We start from the raw sequence: 22796 nt of genomic DNA, 5'->3' as shown, positions 1-22796 counted from the left end.
CACACACACACACACACTCACACTCAGAAATGCAGCTCTGGCATTTTACAGATAAGCGAACAGTGTGCTTGGGTGGGTGGGTGTTCCTGTGCGGGGCCAAGGATGTTCAATGTATGTTAATCTGCCTTGTAATACTAAAGTTGTTTTGATGTCTTTTAACAAAGCTCTTTTGTACTGATGATTCAACCAGGAGAGTTTCATGCCCTTCAAGCCTTTGAAATAGTTTCTCCCCTTTCATCGTCTATGCAGGAAATGAACAGGACTTCCAGAAGCCAGGGTGCCTGAAACAATTCTTTAAAATCATAAGAAAATTATTCTTCCTGCTTTACAACAAAACATACATGTAAAGTCACAGATAATCAAAGCATTGGCAGTTTGGTTGCACGTCCTATTCATCATGCAATGGTACAACAAAATATCTGAAATCCTGCTGAGACATGGACCATTTGTCTTCCCAGGAATGATCATATGATGCAAACAGAACAGCTTTCCAGACTGTCATTTTGGATGTGCACAGTGTTAACACAGCTCTCTCTCTCTTTTCTTCCAGGCCATGGAACCAAAGGAGTGTTCGAGCTGCTAGCTGGCTGGAGGAGAACGAGGGAAAACCTCCCCTTCAAGGAGCGCGTGGCGGACGCTTTTGCCGACGTGATGGTGTGCTACACCATGACCAGCTCGCTTTACATCATCACCTTCGGCATGGGTGCCAGCCCTTTCACCAACATCGAGTCGGTGAAAATTTTCTGCCAGAGCATGTGCGTCGCCATACTGGTCAACTACTTCTACGTTTTCTCTTTCTACGGCTCCTGCCTGGTGTTTGCCGGACAGCTGGAGCAGAACCGCTACCACAGCGTTTTCTGTTGTAAAATCCCCTCGGTGGAGTATCTGGACCGGCAGCCCACTTGGTTTAAAACCATGATGAGTGACGGCCATGACCTGTCCACGCACCACGACAGTGTCCCCTACCAGAATCACTTCATCCAGCACTTCCTGCGAGAGCACTACACAGAGTGGATTACCAACACTTATGTCAAACCCTTTGTCGTCATTCTCTATCTCATCTACGCCTCCTTCTCATTCATGGGATGTTTACAAATCAGTGATGGGTCGAATATCGTCAACCTGCTGGCCAGTAACTCTCCGAGCGTTTCGTATGCTCTGACCCAGCAGAAATACTTCAGTAACTACAGTCCTGTGATCGGGTTTTACATTTACGAGCCCATCGAGTACTGGAACTCCACGGTGCAGGAGCACCTGAAGACCCTGAGTCATGGCTTTAACAAGATCTCCTGGATGGACAACTTTTTCCACTACCTGCGGGTGGTCAACGTCAGTGCGTCAACAAAGAGCGACTTCATCTCCATCCTGAAAGGCTCCTTCCTGCGCAGCCCGGAGTACCAGCACTTCACCGAGGACATCATATTCTCCAAGAACCGTGAGACTGACGAGTACGATATCATTGCCTCGCGGATGTACTTGGTGGCGCGGACGACAGAGAAGAAGCGCGAGGAGGTGGTGGAGCTTCTAGAGAAGCTTCGTCCGTTGATGCTAATCAACAGCATCAAGTTCATTGCCTTCAATCCCACATTCGTGTTCATGGACCGCTACAGCTCCTCCGTCATCTCGCCCATCCTGACCTCAGGCTTCAGTGTGCTCACTATCCTTATCCTCACTTTCTTCCTGGTCATCAACCCCTTGGGGAACTTCTGGCTCATCCTCACGGTCACATCCGTGGAGCTGGGTGTCTTGGGTTTGATGACCCTCTGGAACGTTGGCATGGACAGCATCTCAATCCTGTGCCTTATTTATACCCTCAACTTCGCCATGGATCACTGTGCACCACACCTGTACACTTTTGTGCTGGCCACCGAGCACACTAGGACGCAGTGCATCAAGTTGGCACTGGAGGAGCACGGGGCCGCCATCCTGCAGAACACATCCTGCTTTGTGATCGGGATCATGCCCCTGGTGTTTGTGCCTTCCAATCTGACCTACACACTGTTCAAGTGCTCCCTCCTCACTGCGGGCTGCACTGTGCTGCACTGCTTCGTCATCCTGCCGGTCTTCCTGACCTTCTTCCCGCCCTCCAAAAAGAGACACAAGAAAAAGAAACGGGCCAAGCGGAAAGAGCGGGAGAGGGAGAGGGAACGGGAGAGGGAGAGGGAAAGAGAAAGGGAGGAGATAGAGTGCATTGAAGTCAGGGAGAATCCTGATCATGTGACAAACGTCTGAGTAGTCTGTAATTTTAGCAGTGCACATCAGTGGGTATCCGTCAAAGTTATTGGTGGATGAGAGGTGTTCTCCAATTGTTAGGCGCCTCTAGAGGTGCAGGGGAGTCCGATATGTCCCCTGAGGAGTGGGCACTCGTCACTCCCAACGAATAGCAGCTAAGCTGGCCAGAGTAGAGCGCAGCCCCACTGGTCAGTCATTCAGTCCTTCAGTCTGGACAGTGTATCTCATTTGCACAAACTGCAACATGCTCATGGTTCTAAAGCTCTTTCCCAACTATTTGGAATTTAAAAAAACAAGTTAATTGCCAGAACCTATGCTTGCTAAATCTGTAAGTAAATTCTAAACACACAGTATGTTAGTCCATTTCAATATTAGCAATTCTATGTTCATCTCCTGCAGCCCCTTACCTCAAACACAGCGAGTGAGGAGCATAGCAGTCTGTTGGTGAAAGTGCTTAGGGTGATGATACAAAGGTGTGCAGATTATACCTGTGCACAAGACGACTGTGCACGCACCTTACTCCTCACACCTTGATAACAAAACCAAATTCTGTGGAAAGAGAGAAACTGTGGACCGAAAGCACACTGCATGCTTTTCTCTAACATGACAAACAGCTGAACAGCTGAACTGGGCAGATGGCATACACTGTGTCCATTATGAAGAATTATCTTGCACATTGCATTATGTGAATAGAACTGTCGAGGTTTATATAAGCAGGAAGGAGGCAAATATTTCAGAAGTCATATGAGGTCTTAGGCAATGGCAACAGAAACTGCAGTGGGCTGCAGCCTATGAAGAGGAAATGATAAGTGACTATTGTGCAGCAGTATTCTGAAAGGCAGTAATCTTAGAGTATGACTTACGCAAATCCTGAACTGCTTTTGCAGACCAGTAAAAACCAAAAGTGAAGAGGAGTTTCCAAGGCGGGAAATATCAAACTTTCTAGAAGATTGATAACAATGGGGAAATTTCTGTGAGTGCAAATATCTTTGTGATCCACTCACCGGCGTGGCACCGGTAATTGGAAGTTCTGAATGTGATTCAATAGTCGGTGGTGCCATCAACTTTTCTTTGACAGATTTCTATAAAAAAAAAACAACAAACAAACAAATAAACAAAAAAAAATCTCAGTTAAGTTTAAACTTTCACACAAAAAAACAACCATGACTCATGAATTGTTCCAGCTGATTTGAATGATTGCTATTCAGTGTTGTTCAGGTTTGTGAAGCAGATTATGAAGCAGGCTTTAGATTAAGCAGCAAGGTACTTTCTGGAAAGTGCACTGTCTCTGAATAGAGCTGAAGTGAAACTACAACTTACGGGTTTTGTTCCAAATGTAAGAAAGTTCCATTGAAAATCACATTAATAAAGCGAATGACTAAAAACCCAGCCCTGCAACATAACCCTGCTGAAGAGCATGTTGTTCACTCCGTTTGTCTAGACAGGAATGGTACACTTGTTTTATTAATATTTTTTTTTTTTTATGTTTATGTCTTTATCAGCTGAACTAGTCATTATTTTTATGTTGACATTGCATCGAATGACTAAGTGTAAAATGAAAGGGGTCGATCATAGGAACAGGGTCATCACCCGACTCTGCTTCAGTTCCCCTCAACCTTTTAGCATCAGCTTAACTGTTTCGGTTCACTCTCACCACTCTCATCAACCGTGTTTCCAGCAGCCGGCAGCTTTTGCCGGTGACACAGCTTCATCAAAGCTTCCCTACGCTACCTGCCCTGCAGCAAACAGCAGGCAAACAAACTTAGTAACTACCAGATGAACATAGTGGAGCACTTAGCAGCGAAAGAGCCTGACATTTTTTCTGAAGGAGTTGGTGGAGACCAAAACAGAGCTAGAGTGGAGATTCAATACGACTCCAAGTGAGTGCTAATGCTACTCCGTTGTCTGCTGGATGTGTACATAGGGAGTTGTTTGCTAACTAATTTGCCACATATATTTAAAAAAGGTGATGAATTGTCGACGCTTTGTTTTGTTCCTGCTGCTCGCATGTGGCCAAAAAGCAAAACCAACTAATGCTGCTTTAATGAAAACCCTTTCCCTGAGACTAAGGCCATCTTGGGTTAATGTCAACAGCTTGATAGACTGGATATCATGGACAGGCTACTAGCTAAGGAATTAACAGTCATGATGTAAAACACCTGCAAGGCTATGCTCGGAAAGTTTCATAGATTTTTTGTTTTAATGCTAATAAATTAATCCTTTAACTTTGTTATAATCATGAAGGTTCTGCATAATAGCATATACACTCACTGAGCACTTTATTAGGAACATCATACTAATACTGGGGAGGGCCTCAGCCTCAGTTCTTTGTGGCACTGACGCCAGAAGATGTTGGAAACTTTCCTCTGAGATCGTACTCCATGCTGACCAGATCGCATCACATCATTTCTGCAAATTCATCAGCTGGTGAGTCAGTGTCCACTGCAGCCTCAAAGTTCTGCTCTTGGCTGACAGGGGTGAAATCTGATGTGGGTCGTCTGATGTTGTAGTCCATCCACCTCAGTGCTCTACTTTCTGAGAAGCTTTTCTGCTCACCACAGTTGTAAAGGGTGGTTATCTGAGCTACCATAGTTCTGTCAGCTCCACCAAGTTCGGCCATTCTCCTCTGACCTCTTTCATCAACTAGACATTTTTGTTCACAGAGCTGATGCTCGTTGGACGTTTTTGTTTTTTTTCTTCATTCTGAGCGAAAACTCTAGAGACTGTTTGAGTGAAAATCCCAGGAGATCAGCAGAAATGCTCAAACCAGCCTGTCAGTTGTGACATCATTCTGAGGTTCGATGTGAAGATTAACTGAAGCTCCTGACCTGTTTTTATGCAGTGCACTGCTGCCACATGATTGGCTGATTGGATGGCTTAATGAATAATCAGGTGCACAGGTGTTCCTAATAAAGTGCTCATTGAATGTATGAACACACACACACACACACACACATAGAAATATATATATATAGACCTGAAGCTTATCTTGTCCATGTAATAACCAAGTCTATTTTAATGAATTACTTAAAATAACATTCTATCACAAAAAAAAAAAACTCTCCATAAAATCCCTTCTTCAATTTTCAGTCCAAAATGGCTGCCGTTTCCCCATTGGGAAAACACTTATCTACGTCTGCCAAGCCCGATAAGAATCTCTGTTGCAGTCCGAAAACAAACACACTCAAGGTCATCAGGCCCAACAGATACCGATCTCACACTGACCTCTGGCAGGCAGATCTTATCCAGTGGCAAGTGAGCAGATGCGGCTGATTGCTGACCAGTCAATACCTTGGTAGGAGACTGACTGGGTCTTACAGGGCTGACATTGAGGGGGACACTGCTGTTTTTATTTCTCTGCGCTGCCAGCAAGAAAGTGGATGACTCTCACACAGGTCAGCTAATCAGGCAGCTGGAGGGAGGTTAGAGTATTCCTACTGGACCAGATGTCCAACAGTACGTGTTGATGTTTGACAAAGGAGTGCATACAAATCGCTAGTTATCAAAAAGGCTATTAAACCTACTCCTTAAGTAGATTAATATCAGTGAGAAACAAAAGGTGAAAGCATCATCTTGTGCTCGTCATACTTTACCGTGAACACGTCTCCCGCTTTTGTGGAATTAGAAAATGTTGACTCGTCAAGAACCTTATATCTTTCATCAACCAGACGTAGAGATGAGGAGTTTATGGCGAGCTACTCTCTGCAGCAGCTGCAGTGAACGTCACATTATGTAAAAGCCATGTTGTGTATGTATAGCAAGAAGGCATGAAAATGTTTGAAAAATGGGAAAGAAATGAAAAATCTTAAATAATTTACTTCACAAAATGGACTGTGTTTGCATGGCACTGTATTGTATGTATGCATGTATTTAATTTTTCTGTATGAAGTCTGCGTATTTTTTATTTTCTATTTTTTTGCTACGCTGTAGTGCTTTCTGTTTGTTGTTTCGATGGATATTCTGTAACACCATGTGCTGCAAAAGAACAAAATGAGTCATATCTGTTCCAAAACTAAAGCCAGAGGATATTTCGTGTGTAAAATACCTGTAAATTACTCTTTTCTATATTTTCTAAGAAAAAAATATATGATAGAAAGATTTTTAATGACAGAATTTTCTTAAAAAAAAGAACAAAAAGGGAAAAAAGTTGAACACAGTAGGCCAGTAACAAACAGTGGAATGTTACCAGTATACTAGATCTTATTCCTTGCACACTACAGTGTCAATGTTTGTTGATGATTCACGTTTCTATGTGGGAAACTGTTGCCACCATTTTATTGTTTGTTTGTGTGTCTTGACTCCTTTATAACATCTACTTAGCACTCACATTTATTCAGCAGTCCTTTTCTAAACAACAACAACAACAACAACAACAACAAAATTCTATCATGCTTTGTAATGATCATTTTTAACAAACAAAAAGGTTAGAAATTTACAAAATATACATGGAATCTCCGATTTATGTCATGAAGTACATCTGCTATGAGCTTCGCAGCTAAGATATCAATATTTAGCATTATTGTTAACTCCTCCGAAACATCACTTCTAGATAGAAAGCTATTGCGACTGGCTTTTTGTTTTTACAATTAGCATAATTCCCAATGCCAAATGCTGTCTTGATTAGGCTACTATGTATTAGCACCATCATATGGCTTCATTAGAAACTAATAGAAATTCCTCTACAGCAACACACTGAGGACTCACCAATAGGTTATTGAAACAGCATGTGATCTGTGATATTTAAAACACACTTTATCAAACACACTTCATATTGTTTTTGGCAAACCTTTCATGGAAACCCTGCTTAAAGGATTGAGCCTGCAATTATTTAATATTTTCCTAATGTCAACAAATCCCTTGAAAAGATCAAAACCAACAGTTTCTCAAGACTTTCTGACTTCCCTACCACGTCAAGCCTTGTGGTTCCCATCATCAAAAACTTCATCATTATAAAGACTAATTAATTCCCGGAAACAGCAGGGCACTGTAGTATTTATCAAATGTTACTAAAACCGTGAACTCATATGTTGCATGAATCTGATCAAATCACCAGTACTACAGTGCTAACAGTAGGTCTGGCTGGTAGCCAGAGTTCAAGGGGCAAAAAGTGTTTTGAAAGTTTGGTTCAGTTGAGCCCTCTGGCCCCTCCCCAACCGTGATGTAATAGGAAACACTACGAGTTGTATTACAAATATAAAAAGGAGATCAATGAGTCACTGTAGACTGTTAGCTTTAGCTAGCTTTAATAATATTTAGCTCTCTGCAGCGGCATTAAACGCATGGGCTCACTAATAACTGTACAATACTTGGAGTTTAACAAAGAATTTAAGGCTGACAAACAGCAACATTAACTGTGACAAACACAAGGCTATGACTACACTCCCCTACAAACACAAACACACACACACACAAACACACAGACCATAGAGCCTCTTGTAGCAGAACTGCTAGCACAGCTACAACATAAAGCTCTGCCAGACTTAATTTTTTTTTTGACAACAGTGGAGCTTTATGGCACAGAGGAATATGATAGATCAGGCTTTGGCCACAAAACAAGCAATATTTGTACTAGTAGGATCAATGGATTAATGGTTTTGGTCTCTCATGGGATTTGTAGACGACAGCATTGCCAGTCTCATTCTTCAAAAAATAAACCTGGTGTACTTTATCATTAAATCTGAAGAGGTGCCAGATACAGCAGCTGACATGCATTTCCTCTGCGTGTCTTTGCTCAGAACATTATACATTTGTTGTAAATTTTGGTTGTTTGAGTCACATTTACACACCTGCTTTATCTTCATATGAAAACTAACTTTCATCTATAAATGCAAAAAGATAACGGTGACCATTTTTACAGTCAGTCAAACCTCTTTAAGTGTTGCACATTTTCTAATGTTACAAATAAGTCATTAGGTCCTGCTGTATTATTGCCCTTTTTGTCTTCTATGGTGATACTGTGATATTACAGCTGATGTATCCTTATGACAGATGGGCTTCAAATGGGGTGTTAGGTGAGGTTACCTCAGAATCTTTTTTTTTTTTTTCACTTAGACTAATGAGTACAATGCATGATAATCAAAAACGCAAAAGCAGAATTAAAATAGAAATATATACGACTAAACATTTGCTGGTATTTCAAAAGTCAGTGTTTTGGCAGGTAGATTAGATGAGTGTACTGTATGTCTCATGGAGTCCTTCTGACCATGCACCAGCACATTTTCAGTTTCTACAACCAGGGACAGCACAATATTTCCACAATACAGGGCAATAAAATTATGCAATCGCCACTTCGCTTGTTGAATAATCTACTTGGTAAATCGGTTTCAGCCACGGCCTCAGAGGACAAATTACTGTTTTATTGTAACTCATCTATCTCATGTGTCAAGCCACAAAAAATAGGCCCGTGCTCCCCTCATTCATCAAACCTGTTATTTAGTGGCATCTAGTTCAGCATTTCCGATGATGTTTCAACATTGTGCAGAAGGTAACAAGCTCAGATGGAAGTGAGGTTATTTTAGTAACATTAGTCCCATAGAGTTCGGTTCCTGTTGGTGAAACAGGCATATTCTATAATGTTTATCTTCTATCTATCTATCTATCTATCTATCTATGATGCAATGATTTGTTTTCTTCATAATTCATTCTAATTACTAACCTGGCAATACTCATAGGTTTTGCATTCCTGTCAAAAAGCTACTGTTGTGCTACTGTTTCCCTATCCTTGCCCACACAACACTGTCTGACTGATGGTCTTGTATAGCTTTCCTGGTGTGACTTTTTTTTGACCCAAACATCTGGAACAAGGAGCATACGGTGGAAATGTAAAATGTGCCCATGTAACTGTAGTAAGAGTACACTTTGTTGTTTGTTCTTATTATAAGTGTGCATTTGGGGGATTCTGGTCTGTTTGATTTAGCCAAAGTCTGAGCCTTATACTGTGTCTTAAAAGGGTATACCACCTGATTTAAGAAGGTACATATGCAATGTGTTTTTTGTGTTTTTTGGACAGTCCTGTCATTAGCATGGTCAGCTCTCCCTCAAACCACACACTGCAAATAATAGTTGCAAATGGCAAAGGAACACACTTTTAGGGTTACATATGGTTATCCCCATACACATCCCCTGAAAAACGAATATGTAATGTATCTGCAGAATTCCTGGTAATACTTTGACTGTAAGATAGACCGCACAAAGCTTTCTACTTCTGGACTACCAAGAACTAATTTGCTACTAATTCTGGGTTAATTCTTAATTAAAAATGAAATCTTTTCAAACTGAACACATGGCAGAATGAGTTATGGCTTCAATCTGCCAAGCTTCAGTCACTCCAGCTTAAAGCTTGTAACATTTAGGCTACAGAGATGTTTTCCTATTTATAGCTGGTACTTCGGGTGCAGCAATAACAGTTAAAAATTTCAAGTGGCCACAGCTGTCTCTTTAAATTGTTAAATCTTTCTTTAGCAAACCACAAATTCTTCTTTTTGTCAGTTAGCAGGTATTACTAGTCTCACATCTGCTATATTGTAACACAAGTTGTGTAACATTATCAAGGATGAGGTTGTTGTACATGCCAGAGCAAGAAAGGTTGTAGCAGCTAAACTGTTCTGTAAAGATAAAGATTTAGTCATTGTCCTCCGGATGCTCTACAATCATATTTTAAAAGTAACCATGTATAAAACATCAGTGGAGTGTTTCCATTGGTTTTATGAGTCTGGTTATTCATTCTGGGAGTCAAAATGTTCTTCGAATTTTGTACAAATTTGGTGCGTTTCTTAACGAGTCTGTAACATTTCTGAACGGAAGAAAATGTTGTTGCTAAACTGTAACTTGATTGAACAGTGGCAACAATGTCAACAAGGGACAAACGTGAGATAATGCTGAATGGTAAAATATTATTTAACAGTAGCATAAATTGAGAACTGTCATCAGTCAGTCAGCTCAATGACTGACTGCATCAATGCATCATCTTTATTAATGTTAGCTAACATTAGCTAACACTAGCCGACATTAGCTACGAGTCATAGCACAGCAAGAAAGGTTGTATTGGCAAAAACCCTGAGTTGAATCAGATGTAGAGAAATCAGATAAAAACACAATTCCCTTCTAGTTAATCTGCGGTACATTTTAAAATGTCATTCATTCAGTCGCTGTCTGGTTTTACTGAGCTGCTCCAAACGTTCTGGTTTTGAGGTAGACATGATCATGAAACCTGACCGGACTGTTTGACGAGGATAAGTTTCTCAAACTGGGTGGTATTCCTCTTTTAAGAATTGTAAGCACCTGGTAGCTTCACACGTCCATGCTCTTCATGTAACCAGTAGCATTGCCTTACGTATGTTTTTCCAGTATTTGCGGTACTTTTCTTACATTATGACCGAGATATCAGAGTAACGTTACGTCTTCAGAACCAGGTGCAGGAAAGATCACTGTGAAGAAACGATGTTGATTCTTTGCATGTTGTGTGAATAGGTGAGTTTGAAGGTAACTTGTCGCTGATACTGTGGAATTAAGGCTTTACAGTGCTGTTTATTCTCAATGCCTTTCTCATACCTATTCATCTTACAACAGTCACTTGCAGTCACATGACATTGTACCTGTGTTGTTGTTATGAAACTGAGAGAAGAGCATGCATGTTTGTGCCCAGAAAATTATGATTCACATTTGTGCGATTTTGCAGAAATTGTAATCCCCTTCTCCCCACCTCGAGTCAGCGTTAACATTCCCCATCTTGTGTAAATGCTTGTGTCGCACAGCTGTTAGACCAGTGTACAGCTCTGCATGGCTTTGTATTGTACACAGACACGTTCACACATGTGGCCAAGGTATACTCTTCTAAAGACGAACAGGAAATCACCGGCTCAGTCTTTGTTTTGATCGTTTTTTTTCTGGTCGACTTCTCGGTAGTTGGCAGAGCTTGAACTCTGTTTTGCTAATCTATGCCTCTTACCAAGCAAGCTGGAAGATTTAACCTCATTTGACTGCAGTGACAGAGAGAGAACTACAAGGGGAGAAAAAAAAAGAGAGAGCTAGGCGAGGATGAGAGAAATGTTAGAGGGAGGAAGAGATAAAGAAAAAGGATGCCAGCAAAACAGGAGGTAAGCCCTCATTTGAATTTGAGAAGATTTCAGCAGCAGGGATGATGGGAAGTTTTTTTCCGGTGAGGGGACTTGTCGTGTGAATGGAGGGTGACTGCGGCACTGAGGGAAATGTTCATATTAAGTCCTTTGCTAATGTGATGAGTCTTTACCGGCTTAGTTTACTTACCGCACAGAGGAAGTTGGTCGGTTGTGACAAAATGTAGATTTGCTTGTTTCAGAGGAAAGGACTCCATCTTGAAAACGGCACATTTTTACCGCTGTTGTCAAGACGATGTCACTCTTATTTTCCCCAGAAGAAAGGCGAGTTATCTGAGATTTATCTAAGATTTTATGACTTTTTACAGGGGTACTCCAGCATGTTCAAATTGCATTGTCATAACTTGGAGAACTTTCAAATAATGGTAATTAATGCAGCAAAAAGCAAAATATCTGGATTTTTAGTTCCTACTATGCAGGGACAGATTAACCCACTATGGGGCCCTAGGGCTCATCAGCCTAATATCAACTGACATTTTAAAGACCTACATGAACACAATATTTCAGCCAATGTTTGAACAGCTTTGGTTATTTCACATGAGAGATTTCTGTTCCTGTGTTTTTGTTCTGTCTTCTCTCACTGGTTTGAAGTGGGCGGGGCTCAGCTGGACACAGATGATGTCACATATTTCCTTGCTCCAATTGGAGATCAGCAACATTTGAATCAAAATGTGATCACAGCTGAGGAGTAGTTTGCTCACAGTATGTTGTCAGCACTCAAATGTGTTCAAACCTCACCCACACGGTTCTGATGAAACTGAATAAAATCTATATAAACTAAAAATGTTTTCTACCCAACTTTAACTTTTATTGTTGCTTATTGCGATATCATGGATATTAAAGGTACAGACGCCCAGTCACAGCCTCATGTGGGTAAAAATAGAGCAGCCACCGTGGGGCTTCTATCATTGCAGTTTTTAATTGTGCTTCACTGGTGCATACTGGCAAACAAATTTTGTAATTAATCAAATTATAAAGTAGCTGCCTCACAGACAACCTGGGGCTTTTAGGGTCTAGGTCGCTGGGGCAGTTGCCCACTTTCCCCTGTTTCTTTGCCAATATTGGTCAAGCTCCAAAAACGCTGGATCTTACACTTTCCATAACGCCACTCGATGGCATCTTCCATTAAACTGTTTCTGCCTCAATCAACACCTTTAATACAATTTACACTCCAGGTTATTAAACAGGTTTCCTGCTAAAATTTGTAGTTTGACGTGTAAATTGCTGGAGTGCCCCTTTACACCTTGGTAAACGAGAATTCAGCTTTTAATTTCTTCTCAATTTGATGGTATGTATCAAACTAATATGTCTTATATGAAGCCGTAGAGAAAGTAGAAAGACGGCAGTGTGTGTTTGGGCTATATACTGCATGGCAGTGGAAGTTTTACTGTACACAGCGACATCATAGGGGCTTTTTACAATCCCCTAACGTTTTACTTCCTGAACTGACGGAGACTGGCAGCGGGAGCGGCTGCTGTCGTGTTGTGCTCCGTTGCAGTATTATTGCGCCAAGCTGCCTTGGCCAGAGATATTTTTGGCTCCCACCTTGTCTTAATCCTGTCGTGATTCTCCGATGGATTATTCATGCTTCCTCTCTTCCTCTCCTCCTCCCCTCTCACCCCGCCTCCTCACTTTCTCACCCTCTTCTTTTTTTTTTTTCCATTCCTCATTTTACACTACCCCATCCTCCCCTCCTGAGCACCTTCCCTTTCCACCAGTCTTCCTCTTAATAGAGCCATATCATTATCATGCCTGCGTGGTCCCAGCCTGAAAGTGTGCGCTCCCATGCTGGGGATCATTTCTATAATTTATTCATTCATTAGGTTATGTAATGTATCTGCAGTTCTCTCCATACCCTCCAAATATATAAATAAATAAATACTAAATCAATAATCCTGTTAACACCACAACCGACCTTTTAATGTATCCCTCTTCTCTCCCCTTCATTTAGATTGCTTCTGCTCATAACCTGTTGAAGCAGTGTGAATTCCCCGCCGAGGGCTGCTGTGATAATTACTTGACAATTGTCTCCTTTGCTCTTTTTCTCTCCCTCTCTACCTAAAGAAAAACCACAATGACTTCTGATGATGAATATAGTTGAAAAGTATATGAACATATATATTTCACTAGAGACTGAAAGTCCATTAGCCTGAGTATGAGAGAACTGCGAGGGAGAGTGAAGTCTTTATTATTTTATTTATGGTTTGTGACTATCACTGTGCGAAGTTGCTCACGAGTAGTGCAGCAATCACAGGAAGTTGCTGGTCGTGTGCTGAGCGGAAGTGACGCTCAGGCTCAGTTGGTTATCTAGGTAACTGTAGTTCTAATTCTATATTTTATGCTGTGTCTCAAATCAGATACTTCAGTCAGTACACTCACATGTAGTACACTGTGTACGCAGTGTACTCAACTGGCGTAGTGTGCGAATCTCAACAGGGTAGTGTTGTCTCGACTGAAACACTTCTGTTGTGCTCTCACCGGAAATGACGATTGCAACATGCGACCTCGATAGTCAGCCGCCGCTTTGCTCGCTTGATTTGAAAATGAACGCTTTATTTTCCCGCTCTGTTATGCAACATGGAAATTGAGCCGCCGCCTTTCAAAAGTTTGAAATTACATTCATGGTTCCTGCCCTTCCACTACGTAGTCGAGGTGGCGACCGTTGAGATTGAGAAGTGTCCGTCACGAGTTCAACATCCGGATACTTGTAGTGCACTGCATGGTGCCGTACCTGACAATGTGCACGCACCTATGCACGCAAAATAGAAAGTGTGAGTTCGGAAGTATGTGAACTGAGACGCAGCATTAGTTTGTCTTAAAGACTATGAACAGATCTTACAACTTGCTGACCTTAGTGTGCATCCAGTCCACTTTCAGTTTCAGAGTACGTCCACACTAAGCCAGCGGGATTTGAAAATACACCATTTCCTCTTCCATTTTGGCGCTTTGTCCGCACAATATTTCACTCCTTATATACGACAATAGCTGTGACCGAAGTGTATTTTAATGCTTCGAGGCTATTTTCTTCCATTCTACATTTGCAGCTACACTGAGTAGAGTGCCTGAATGCATCCTGTAGAGACGCACAGGGACGACTGACGCTGCTGCAGCTCTGCTAACATGTTACACAGGCTGTGTAGGCAGCATGTAAGCCGCTCACCCAAAGACTGTGGGTTGGTGCATTTGACACCGTGTTGTGTGTTTTAATGTATAAACAGTGTAAACACCAATTACAGGATGTATCCCTACACGGTAGCTAAGATTTTTTGTTGCCTCTATACATTTCGGTGATCACTCATTTTAAATGTCACTATAGCAGATTCTCAGTACAGGTGTTGGGATTAAGTTGTATTCATGATGATTCTGATCCATGTCTCACTGCAGCAAAGCGGGATTTACTCTTTGTCTGATTCAGAGGCAGCTTTTATAGGAGCTACTAGAAAAATAAAATATATTGATGGTAAAATTTGTACACGGGGGAAAATATTTAGAGGGTTTGATCCTTTTAACACGTATCTATCATACTACTGAATGAAGCAAGGATTAATAATCTATGTCAGAAAAACCACTCAGAGCTGAGTATACATCAAACACTGTGCAAGTCCCATTGGTGTATTTATGATGTATTTAACTTGAGATATAAAGAGAAATTCATATCAAATCCATAGGCACAGATTTTCTACTATATGACCCCTAAGCAGCTCTACACTTGCTGTTTCGAATGACAACAGAAACAGAAAAATAATGTGAATGAGAACAACATTGAGTGTCAATGCTTATCAGATGCTACCAGATGCCAGATGCCATTTTCACTTTGTTCTGGCAGTTTACTGTGAACAGAAGTTTTGACAAAAATGACCTTAAAATACTATTGTGGATTGTTAAATTGAGTCACTTTTATTTAGACCAATCCTTCAATTAATTAATAATTAATTAATAAATTCAACTAATTTAAAAAGGAGAAAATTTATAGTATAGTGTGGATGAGTGTTGTTTTCACATTTAAATAGTGTTTTAAAAATGAGCTGGCTTAGTGTTGACCTACTTTCAGACTGATGACTGTAGTTGGCTAGGTGCTACGTTGTGTCAGTAAGTGGTCTGTAGACAGGAAAAGTCAAGAGTTTAAGGATTCAGTGATGAGTCAGTGTGAGTCAGTTAATCAACCTGTTTTCAACAGAAGAATAATCTGCATAGCTCTTGATAATTATTTCACGTCATTTATCAAGCAACAAAATCTCTTTCCAGTTCCAGCTTGTTATTTGTGAAGATTTGCTGGTTTTCTTTGTCTTCTGCGACACTCAATTTAATTTTACCATTAAATTGAACTAATTTAACCTTTTTTTTTTTTTTTGGACATAGCAAGATATTTGATGACATCACCTTGGGCTTTGATAAACTGTGTTGGGCAGTTTTGACTATTTTCTGATGCTTATAGACCAAATGATTAATCTTGGAAATAACTAGCTGTTTAATCGATCATGAAAATAATAGTTGTAATTTGTCACTACTGACTTTCTAAAATAAAGTAATAGCACAAAAAAAAGAGTTATAATAGAAAAAAGTAGTTCTGATACACATTTAATGTCGTTTTAGGCAGTGTAATAGTATCGTGATATTTATCATTACACAGATTAATATTTAAATTCACCCCAAGTCTTCGATAGATGTTGAGAAATTAAAATTTGGATGAATCATCCACTGCAGCTGCTCATAAACAACATACGTATGCATGAAATAGCTACAACACAAATACTGCAGCATGTACTGGCCCTTTGGTCGTCACTGATGTTCTGAAATAAACACACATTATCCAATAAGGATTAGATGAAAGCAAATACATCCTGTCAGCTTGTGTGTACTTCTGTGATGTGTGTGACTTCTGTTGCAGCTGTACTCTCATGAACTCTACTTTCCTCTCAGATGTCAACATCAGCTAATGTGGAATAACACAAACCTTCACGACAGCAGCAAATGAACAAGCAGTCTTCCATAAATGCAGACATATAGGTGACAAATTATCAGCGGGGAAAAAGACCTCTCGGACATCCTAGCTATAGTCATCAATAATGAACAATAGAAAATAGAAACGGCAAAGGAAAAAAAATGCAGAAGGGTCAGACTGAAATCACCTGGGTAAAATATTATCCTGAATCCTTTTCCTAAAGCTTTTTCACAGTGACTGATTGAACAGCCAACTGCATCATCTGCCAAAATTTTTCCAATTTTTGGCAACAACTGCCGAATCAAAAAAGATCCGGACGTACACGACACGTGGAAGGATTTTGGATAGGATTTGAGCCCAGGCTTGTGTACTGTATACATTACTCTTGTAGCTGAAGGAGCTAAACACCACCAATCAGACCAGCCAGAAGTAGAAACCATAGTGAGTCGATGATATACAGGAATGTCTCAGTTTCAATTTATTAGACGACGTATGCTTTTGAATGCTCTGAATATTTTAAATGTAAACTCTTTTTCTACTGCCTGCTATGTTGAAGCTATAAATAGTATGCATATGATCAATCTTTTATACTTGACAGAAAAAAAACATGATTTTCATTAAAAGAGCTTTTGTCTATGAACCACTTGCAGTGACGTCTGTTGTTTTTGTCTGTTTTAATTTCATTTCTGATTTTAGTCAATTCCCATCAGCCAACTAAAAAGACATGGCTGTGGACAGGTATGGAGAGTTTAGCTTTCTTCTTCTACAGAAGCTTAAAGCACCTGCCTGTTGTAATTGTGAGATCACAACTGTAATTATGTCCCTATTGTGAAATAACACCTGAAGTGTTGTTGCTGCCGTTGACAACATTTTTATGGATTATTATTAACATACTTTGCAAGTGATAAAAATATATCCGAATGTTTTTTATGGCCAAAGATGAGGGATACAGTGTGTAATAAATTTAGAGGCAGTGAAACCCTCTTCCTAAGCTACTGCAACTTTGAAACATATTTAAATAAAGTCCCTTTTGATCTGTTTTCATTCATCAGAACTGTGTTTCCTCCTTTGTAGCTTACTAACTTTTAGTGCTAAAAGTACTCACTATAAACAGATTTGAAAGGACTTGCTAGCCTAGCAACATTCAGGCTACATATGCAACACTTTCTTGCAAAGAGCTTCATCGTTGCATTTACAATACAAGAGGTTATAATATGCCCTCTGAGCAGTGCTTCAGTTGTCCAACTGGAATGGGGCTAGCTGGTTAGCATGCCAACTTCAGTACAAGAGAAGAAATGATAGAATTTGAAGGAAATTAAGAGGGTAGTTTCCCACTGATGGAGACTGCTCTTTGTGAGTAAAGGAATGAAGTTTGATGCTGAACTTTCAATGTTTCTTCTAGACTGGTAAGTAAAGAGCTGTTAATGCTAACCTTACCTATCTAGCAATAGCAAAACTTACAAGTAACTACTTTAATTGATGTAATGCATGGACACACAAAAAAACCCAAAAAACAAACAAAACAAAAAAACTCCCCACACCATCAGCTTCTGTATCAAGCTAACATGTCTCTGAATGAACCCACAGAGTGAGTGACATCTCCTTTAATGAGGTAGAAGTTCAGGAGTTTACAACTCGGGAGGGTTGTGATGGCAGCAGTCTTATCCACTGTCTCCACAATTGCAAGGTAAAAAGTACAATGGCTTTCACATTTCACCCTTGAGAGACTTTACTGTACATTCAGACCGAAAGCAACGAGAATGTTAAAGTGATCAGAAGTCAGTCATTGTCCATGTGAGCCAGCGTCTCTTGACACTGAGCAAATAAACAAAACAATGCATGGACATAGGTGTCTGAGATTGTAGGTTCTCCAAGTGAGTTAGTGAAGTGTAGCCTACAATGAATTTTTGTGAAAATAGGAGGGAATTGCAATCATAACTAGCACCATGGCATGCAAAACAGCAGACATGCTAGCTTTCTACATCAGAGTGCCCGCAAACTTCAACAGCATCCTTGGCAGGGCAGCCAGAGCAAATTTTTTCGCAGCTTGGGTCTGAGCGTACAGTTTGATAACCTTAGTTGAATATACATGTTGTCAACAGGAATCTGCTGTTTTGATCATATCACACTCAAGGTCAACTATGTTCTGTGGCTTCTGTCTAGTTCAGTTGGATTTGTGTGTAGCTGTGACTCCAATTTTACACCACTTGCAGCAATCACCAGATTGCCCATATGTGATTGTGGTTTACTGCTTTTGCCCCACTGTTCCACATCGTTCATGAGAGAAAAGCCCAGTAAACCTGACAATGGTCAACGTGTAGATTTACAGGAAGTGGAGGAATGCCAACGGACCAACACATATTTTAAAAGAGCCAGCAAGAGACAGATATTGCTACCAGAAGCAATCACCTAATTAATCTTGAGATCACAAGGAAGTAAAGTTTGTCATCTCAAGATGACTGAGGCGAAACAAAAACTACCATCAGCATCTGCTCTTGACTTCCCTTTTCAACAAATTACATCCATCAAAGTGTTCTTTGGCAAATGAACTAACGGCTCCAGTGGTGCCGCTCTTAGACAAATGGAAGAAAATGGTGGTTTTACAGAGCAGCTCCACTAAATGAAGGTGTGAAATGATTAAAGTGGGAAATTGGACAGTGCTGAACCGGGTCGTGTATACTTGGCAAAGCTTCCCAGCATTAATCAAAAGTTGAGGGCATTCACATTGTCAGCCTGATGCTAATATGCTAACATGGTACACAGCTGAGTAATAAAAGTGAAACATAAAAGATTTGTTTGATGTAGGTTTTGAAGAGAATCAGACTGTTGCAATGCTGACATTTACATACAATTCATACAGTCTGTATATCATAACAAAATAGGCTATGTACAATATAGAGGGATATTCCTTTTGTCTATCTATGTGACACATATGGTAACATCATACTTGATATAGGGACATATATGTCATATATATGTTATAAATCATCGTACACTGAGGCATAAAGTAGTATATGTGAAGGCATGAAAAAAGTCATAGTATAATAAGGTATAAAATATGTCACAGTATAGTAAAGGATAAAAATTTAATAAAAAAGTCATATTATAGTGAGGCATGTGAAAGTCATAGGCATAAAAACATCAAAAAATGTCATACTATAGTGAGGCTTAAAACCTCAGAGTATACTAATGTATAAAACATCATACTATAATAAGGCATAAAAAAGTCATTAAAAATGTCATACAATATTAAGGCATGAAAATGTCATAGATAGTAAGGCATAAAAATGTCAAAAAATGTCACAGTATAGTAAGACATAAAAACGTCAGTATAGGAAGGCATAAAAATATCATAAAAATATAATTGAATAGAAAGGCATTAAAAATATCACAGTATATTAAGGCATATAAAAGTCATAAAAGTGTCGTAGTAAGGCAAAGTAGTCATAGTAGTAAGTTTGACAGCCCCAGGGGCTTGACCAGGGTTTGTGTTTGTGTGTTGTTGCTGCTGTGTTGTGTTCTGTGTTCATGCAGGGTCGTGGTTGGGCGGAGGTGGAAGTCATCAGGGAAATGGAGGCAGCTGGCCCCTGTCCTCCACCTAGATCATATAACACCTCCGCATCGTGGCACTACCTATCTTCTGTTGGAGTTTTGATTTTCTGTTTCCTTTGTTAGTCTGGTGTTAGGTCCATCTGCCTGTTTCATTCGTTGTATTTGTTATTTTTGTGATCTTTGTTAAAACAACATAAATTTCTGTCGAATAAAATTCCTTTGTTTTGGTTGCCTTCCCTTATTTGCTATGGTCTCAGAGGTGGGCCATAACATAAGCCATTAAAAAGTCATAAAGATGTCATAGCATAGTTAGACATAAAAAGTAATAGTACAGTAAAACATAAAAAAGTCATAAAATACAGTATGTAGGGTATGAAAAAGTCATAAAAAATGTCATAGAAGGGACAAAAGTGTCATAGTGGAGTAAGGCATAAAAAGTTATACTAAAGTAAGGTATAAAGAAGTATAACAGAGCATAAAATAATAAATTTCATAGTATAATACAGCATAAGAAAAGTCTTAGTATATTAAGGCAAAAAATTTGATAGTATAGTAAGGTATGAAAAAATCATAGTATAATACGGCGTGAAAAGGTTAATGTATAGTAAGGCAGAAAAATGTTAAAAAATGTACCATAGCAAGGCATAAACAGTCAAACTATAGTAAGGCATAAAAATGTCATAGTATAGTAAGGCATGAAAAGTCATAAAACCATCATACTTTATTGAAACATAAAAAGTCATAAAGTCATGGTTTAGTATTCAATAAAAAAGTCAATGAATAGTAAGGCATGAGAAATCATAAAAAGTCTCAGTAAACTAAGGCATAAAAAGTCATAAAAATATCACTGTGTAAGTAGACATAAATACTAAAAGGCATGGTATAGTAAGGCATAAAAAGTCATGGTATAGTGAGGTATAAAAATGTCTATGGCATGGTAGGGCATAAAACATCATTAAATGATATGGCATATAGAAGTCAAAAAATGTACATACTATAGCAAGATATATAACATCATAATGTAATAAGGCATAGAAATGTGAAAAAACGCAATATATTAAGGCACAAAAATGTCAAGAAACATAATAGTATAATAATGCATAAAACATCATAGTATAAGACATAATAAAAACGTTTAAAAAAAAGTCATTATATTAAGGCATAAAAAAGTAAATAAACGTCATTGTATACTAAGGCATAAAAAGATCAAAAGATGTCATAATACAGTATGACGTAAAAATGTAAAAAAAACATAGTATAGTATGGCATAAAAAAGTAAAAAAATGTCATTGTATACTAAGGCATAAAATATCATAGTATAGTTAGGTATAAAAACGTCAAAAAATGTAATAATATAGTAAGGTAGAAAATTCATAGTATAGTAAGGCATAAAAACATCAAAAAACATCATAGTATAGCAATGCATAAAAACATCATAGTAAAGTAAGGCATAAAAACATCAAAAAACATCATAGTATAGTAAGGCAGAAAAGTTACAGTATAGCAAGGCATAAAAAAGTAAAAAAAACGTCATAGTAAAGTATGCCATTAAAAACATCTAAAAATGTCATAGTATAGTATGGCATAAAAACTTCAAAAAAGTCATTCTATGGTTAGACATAAAAAATTCAGAAAACGTCAATGTATACTGAGGCATTAAATGTCATAATATAGCAGGGCATAAAAAAGTAAAAAAAATGTCATAGTGTAGTATGGCATAAAAACGTCATAGTATAGTAAGGTATAAAAGCATCAAAAAACATCATAGTATAGCAAGGCATAAAATAGTTAAAACATGTCATAGTATAGCAAGGCATAAAAAAGTCAAAAAATGTCATAGTATAGTATGGCATAAAAACTTCAAAAAACGTCATAGTATAGCAAGGCATAAAAAAGTCAAAAAATGTCATAGTATAGTAAATCATAAAAAGGTCAAAAAACGTCATGTTATAATAAGGTATAAAATGTCTTATTATAGTAAGGCATAAAAACATCTAAAAATGTAATAGTATAGTAAGGCATAAAAAAGTCAAAAAATGTCATAGTATAGTATGGCATTAAAACATCAAAAGATGTCATAGTACAGTATGACGTAAGAACGTAAAAAAACATCATAGTATAGTATGGCATTAAAACATCAAAAGATGTCATAGTACAGTATGACGTAAAAACGTAAAAAAACATCATAGTATAGTATGGCATAAAAAAGTAAAAAAAATGTCATTGTATACTAAGGCATAAAATATCATAGTATAGTTAGGTATAAAAACGTCAAAAAATGTAATAATATAGTAAGGCAGAAAAGTCATAGTATAGTAAGGCATAAAAACATCATAGTATAGCAAGGCATAAAAAAAGTCATAGTATATTAAGGCATAAAAAGGTCAAAAAACGTCATGTTATAATAAGGTATAAAATGTCTTATTATAGTAAGGCATAAAAACATCTAAAAAAGTCATAGTATAGTAAGGCATAAAAACGTAAAAAAACATGATAGTATAGTAAGGCATAAAACGTCATAGTATAGTAAGGCATAAAAACGTCAACAAATGTAATAGTATAGTAAGGCAGAAAATGTCATAGTATAGCAAGGCATAAAAACGTCAAAAAACGTCATAGTATAGTATGGCATAAAAACGTCAAAAAACATCATACTATAGCAAGGCATTAAAAGGTCAAAAAATGTCATAGTATAGCAAATCATAAAAAGGTCAAAAAACGTCATGTTATAATAAGGTATAAAATGTTTTAGTATAGTAAGGCATAAAAACATCTAAAAATTTCATAGTATAGTAAGGCATGAAAACGTAAAAAAACATGATAGTATAGTAAGGCATAAAACGTCATAGTATAGTAAGGCATAAAAACGTCAAAAAACGTCATAGTATAGTAAGGCATAAAAACGTCAAAAAACGTCATTCTATGGTTAGGCATAA

The 22796-nt window shown here is 38.6% G+C and overlaps 1 protein-coding gene across 1 annotated transcript in view; it reads left to right on the top strand.

Moving 5' to 3' along the window:
• Positions 1-2384, top strand: part of ptchd4 (patched domain containing 4) — a 30465-nt gene extending 28081 nt beyond the window's left edge. Inside the window, exons 3-4 of the mRNA XM_087176310.1 lie at positions 551-2129; positions 2324-2384. Coding sequence (XP_087032436.1) covers positions 551-2129; positions 2324-2384 — 1640 coding nt within the window. The remainder of the gene's footprint in view (positions 1-550; positions 2130-2323) is intronic.
• The last annotated feature ends 20412 nt before the right edge of the window (positions 2385-22796 follow it).

Source organism: Seriola lalandi, unplaced genomic scaffold, assembly GCF_002814215.2.
Source record: "Seriola lalandi dorsalis isolate HSWRI2012SDOR001 ecotype SW California unplaced genomic scaffold, Sedor1 jcf7180002054544, whole genome shotgun sequence".
NCBI classification, from domain to species: Eukaryota; Metazoa; Chordata; class Actinopteri; order Carangiformes; family Carangidae; genus Seriola; species Seriola lalandi.
Note: the sequence above shows the minus strand (reverse complement) of the source record. Positions and strands in the feature narration are given on the sequence as shown.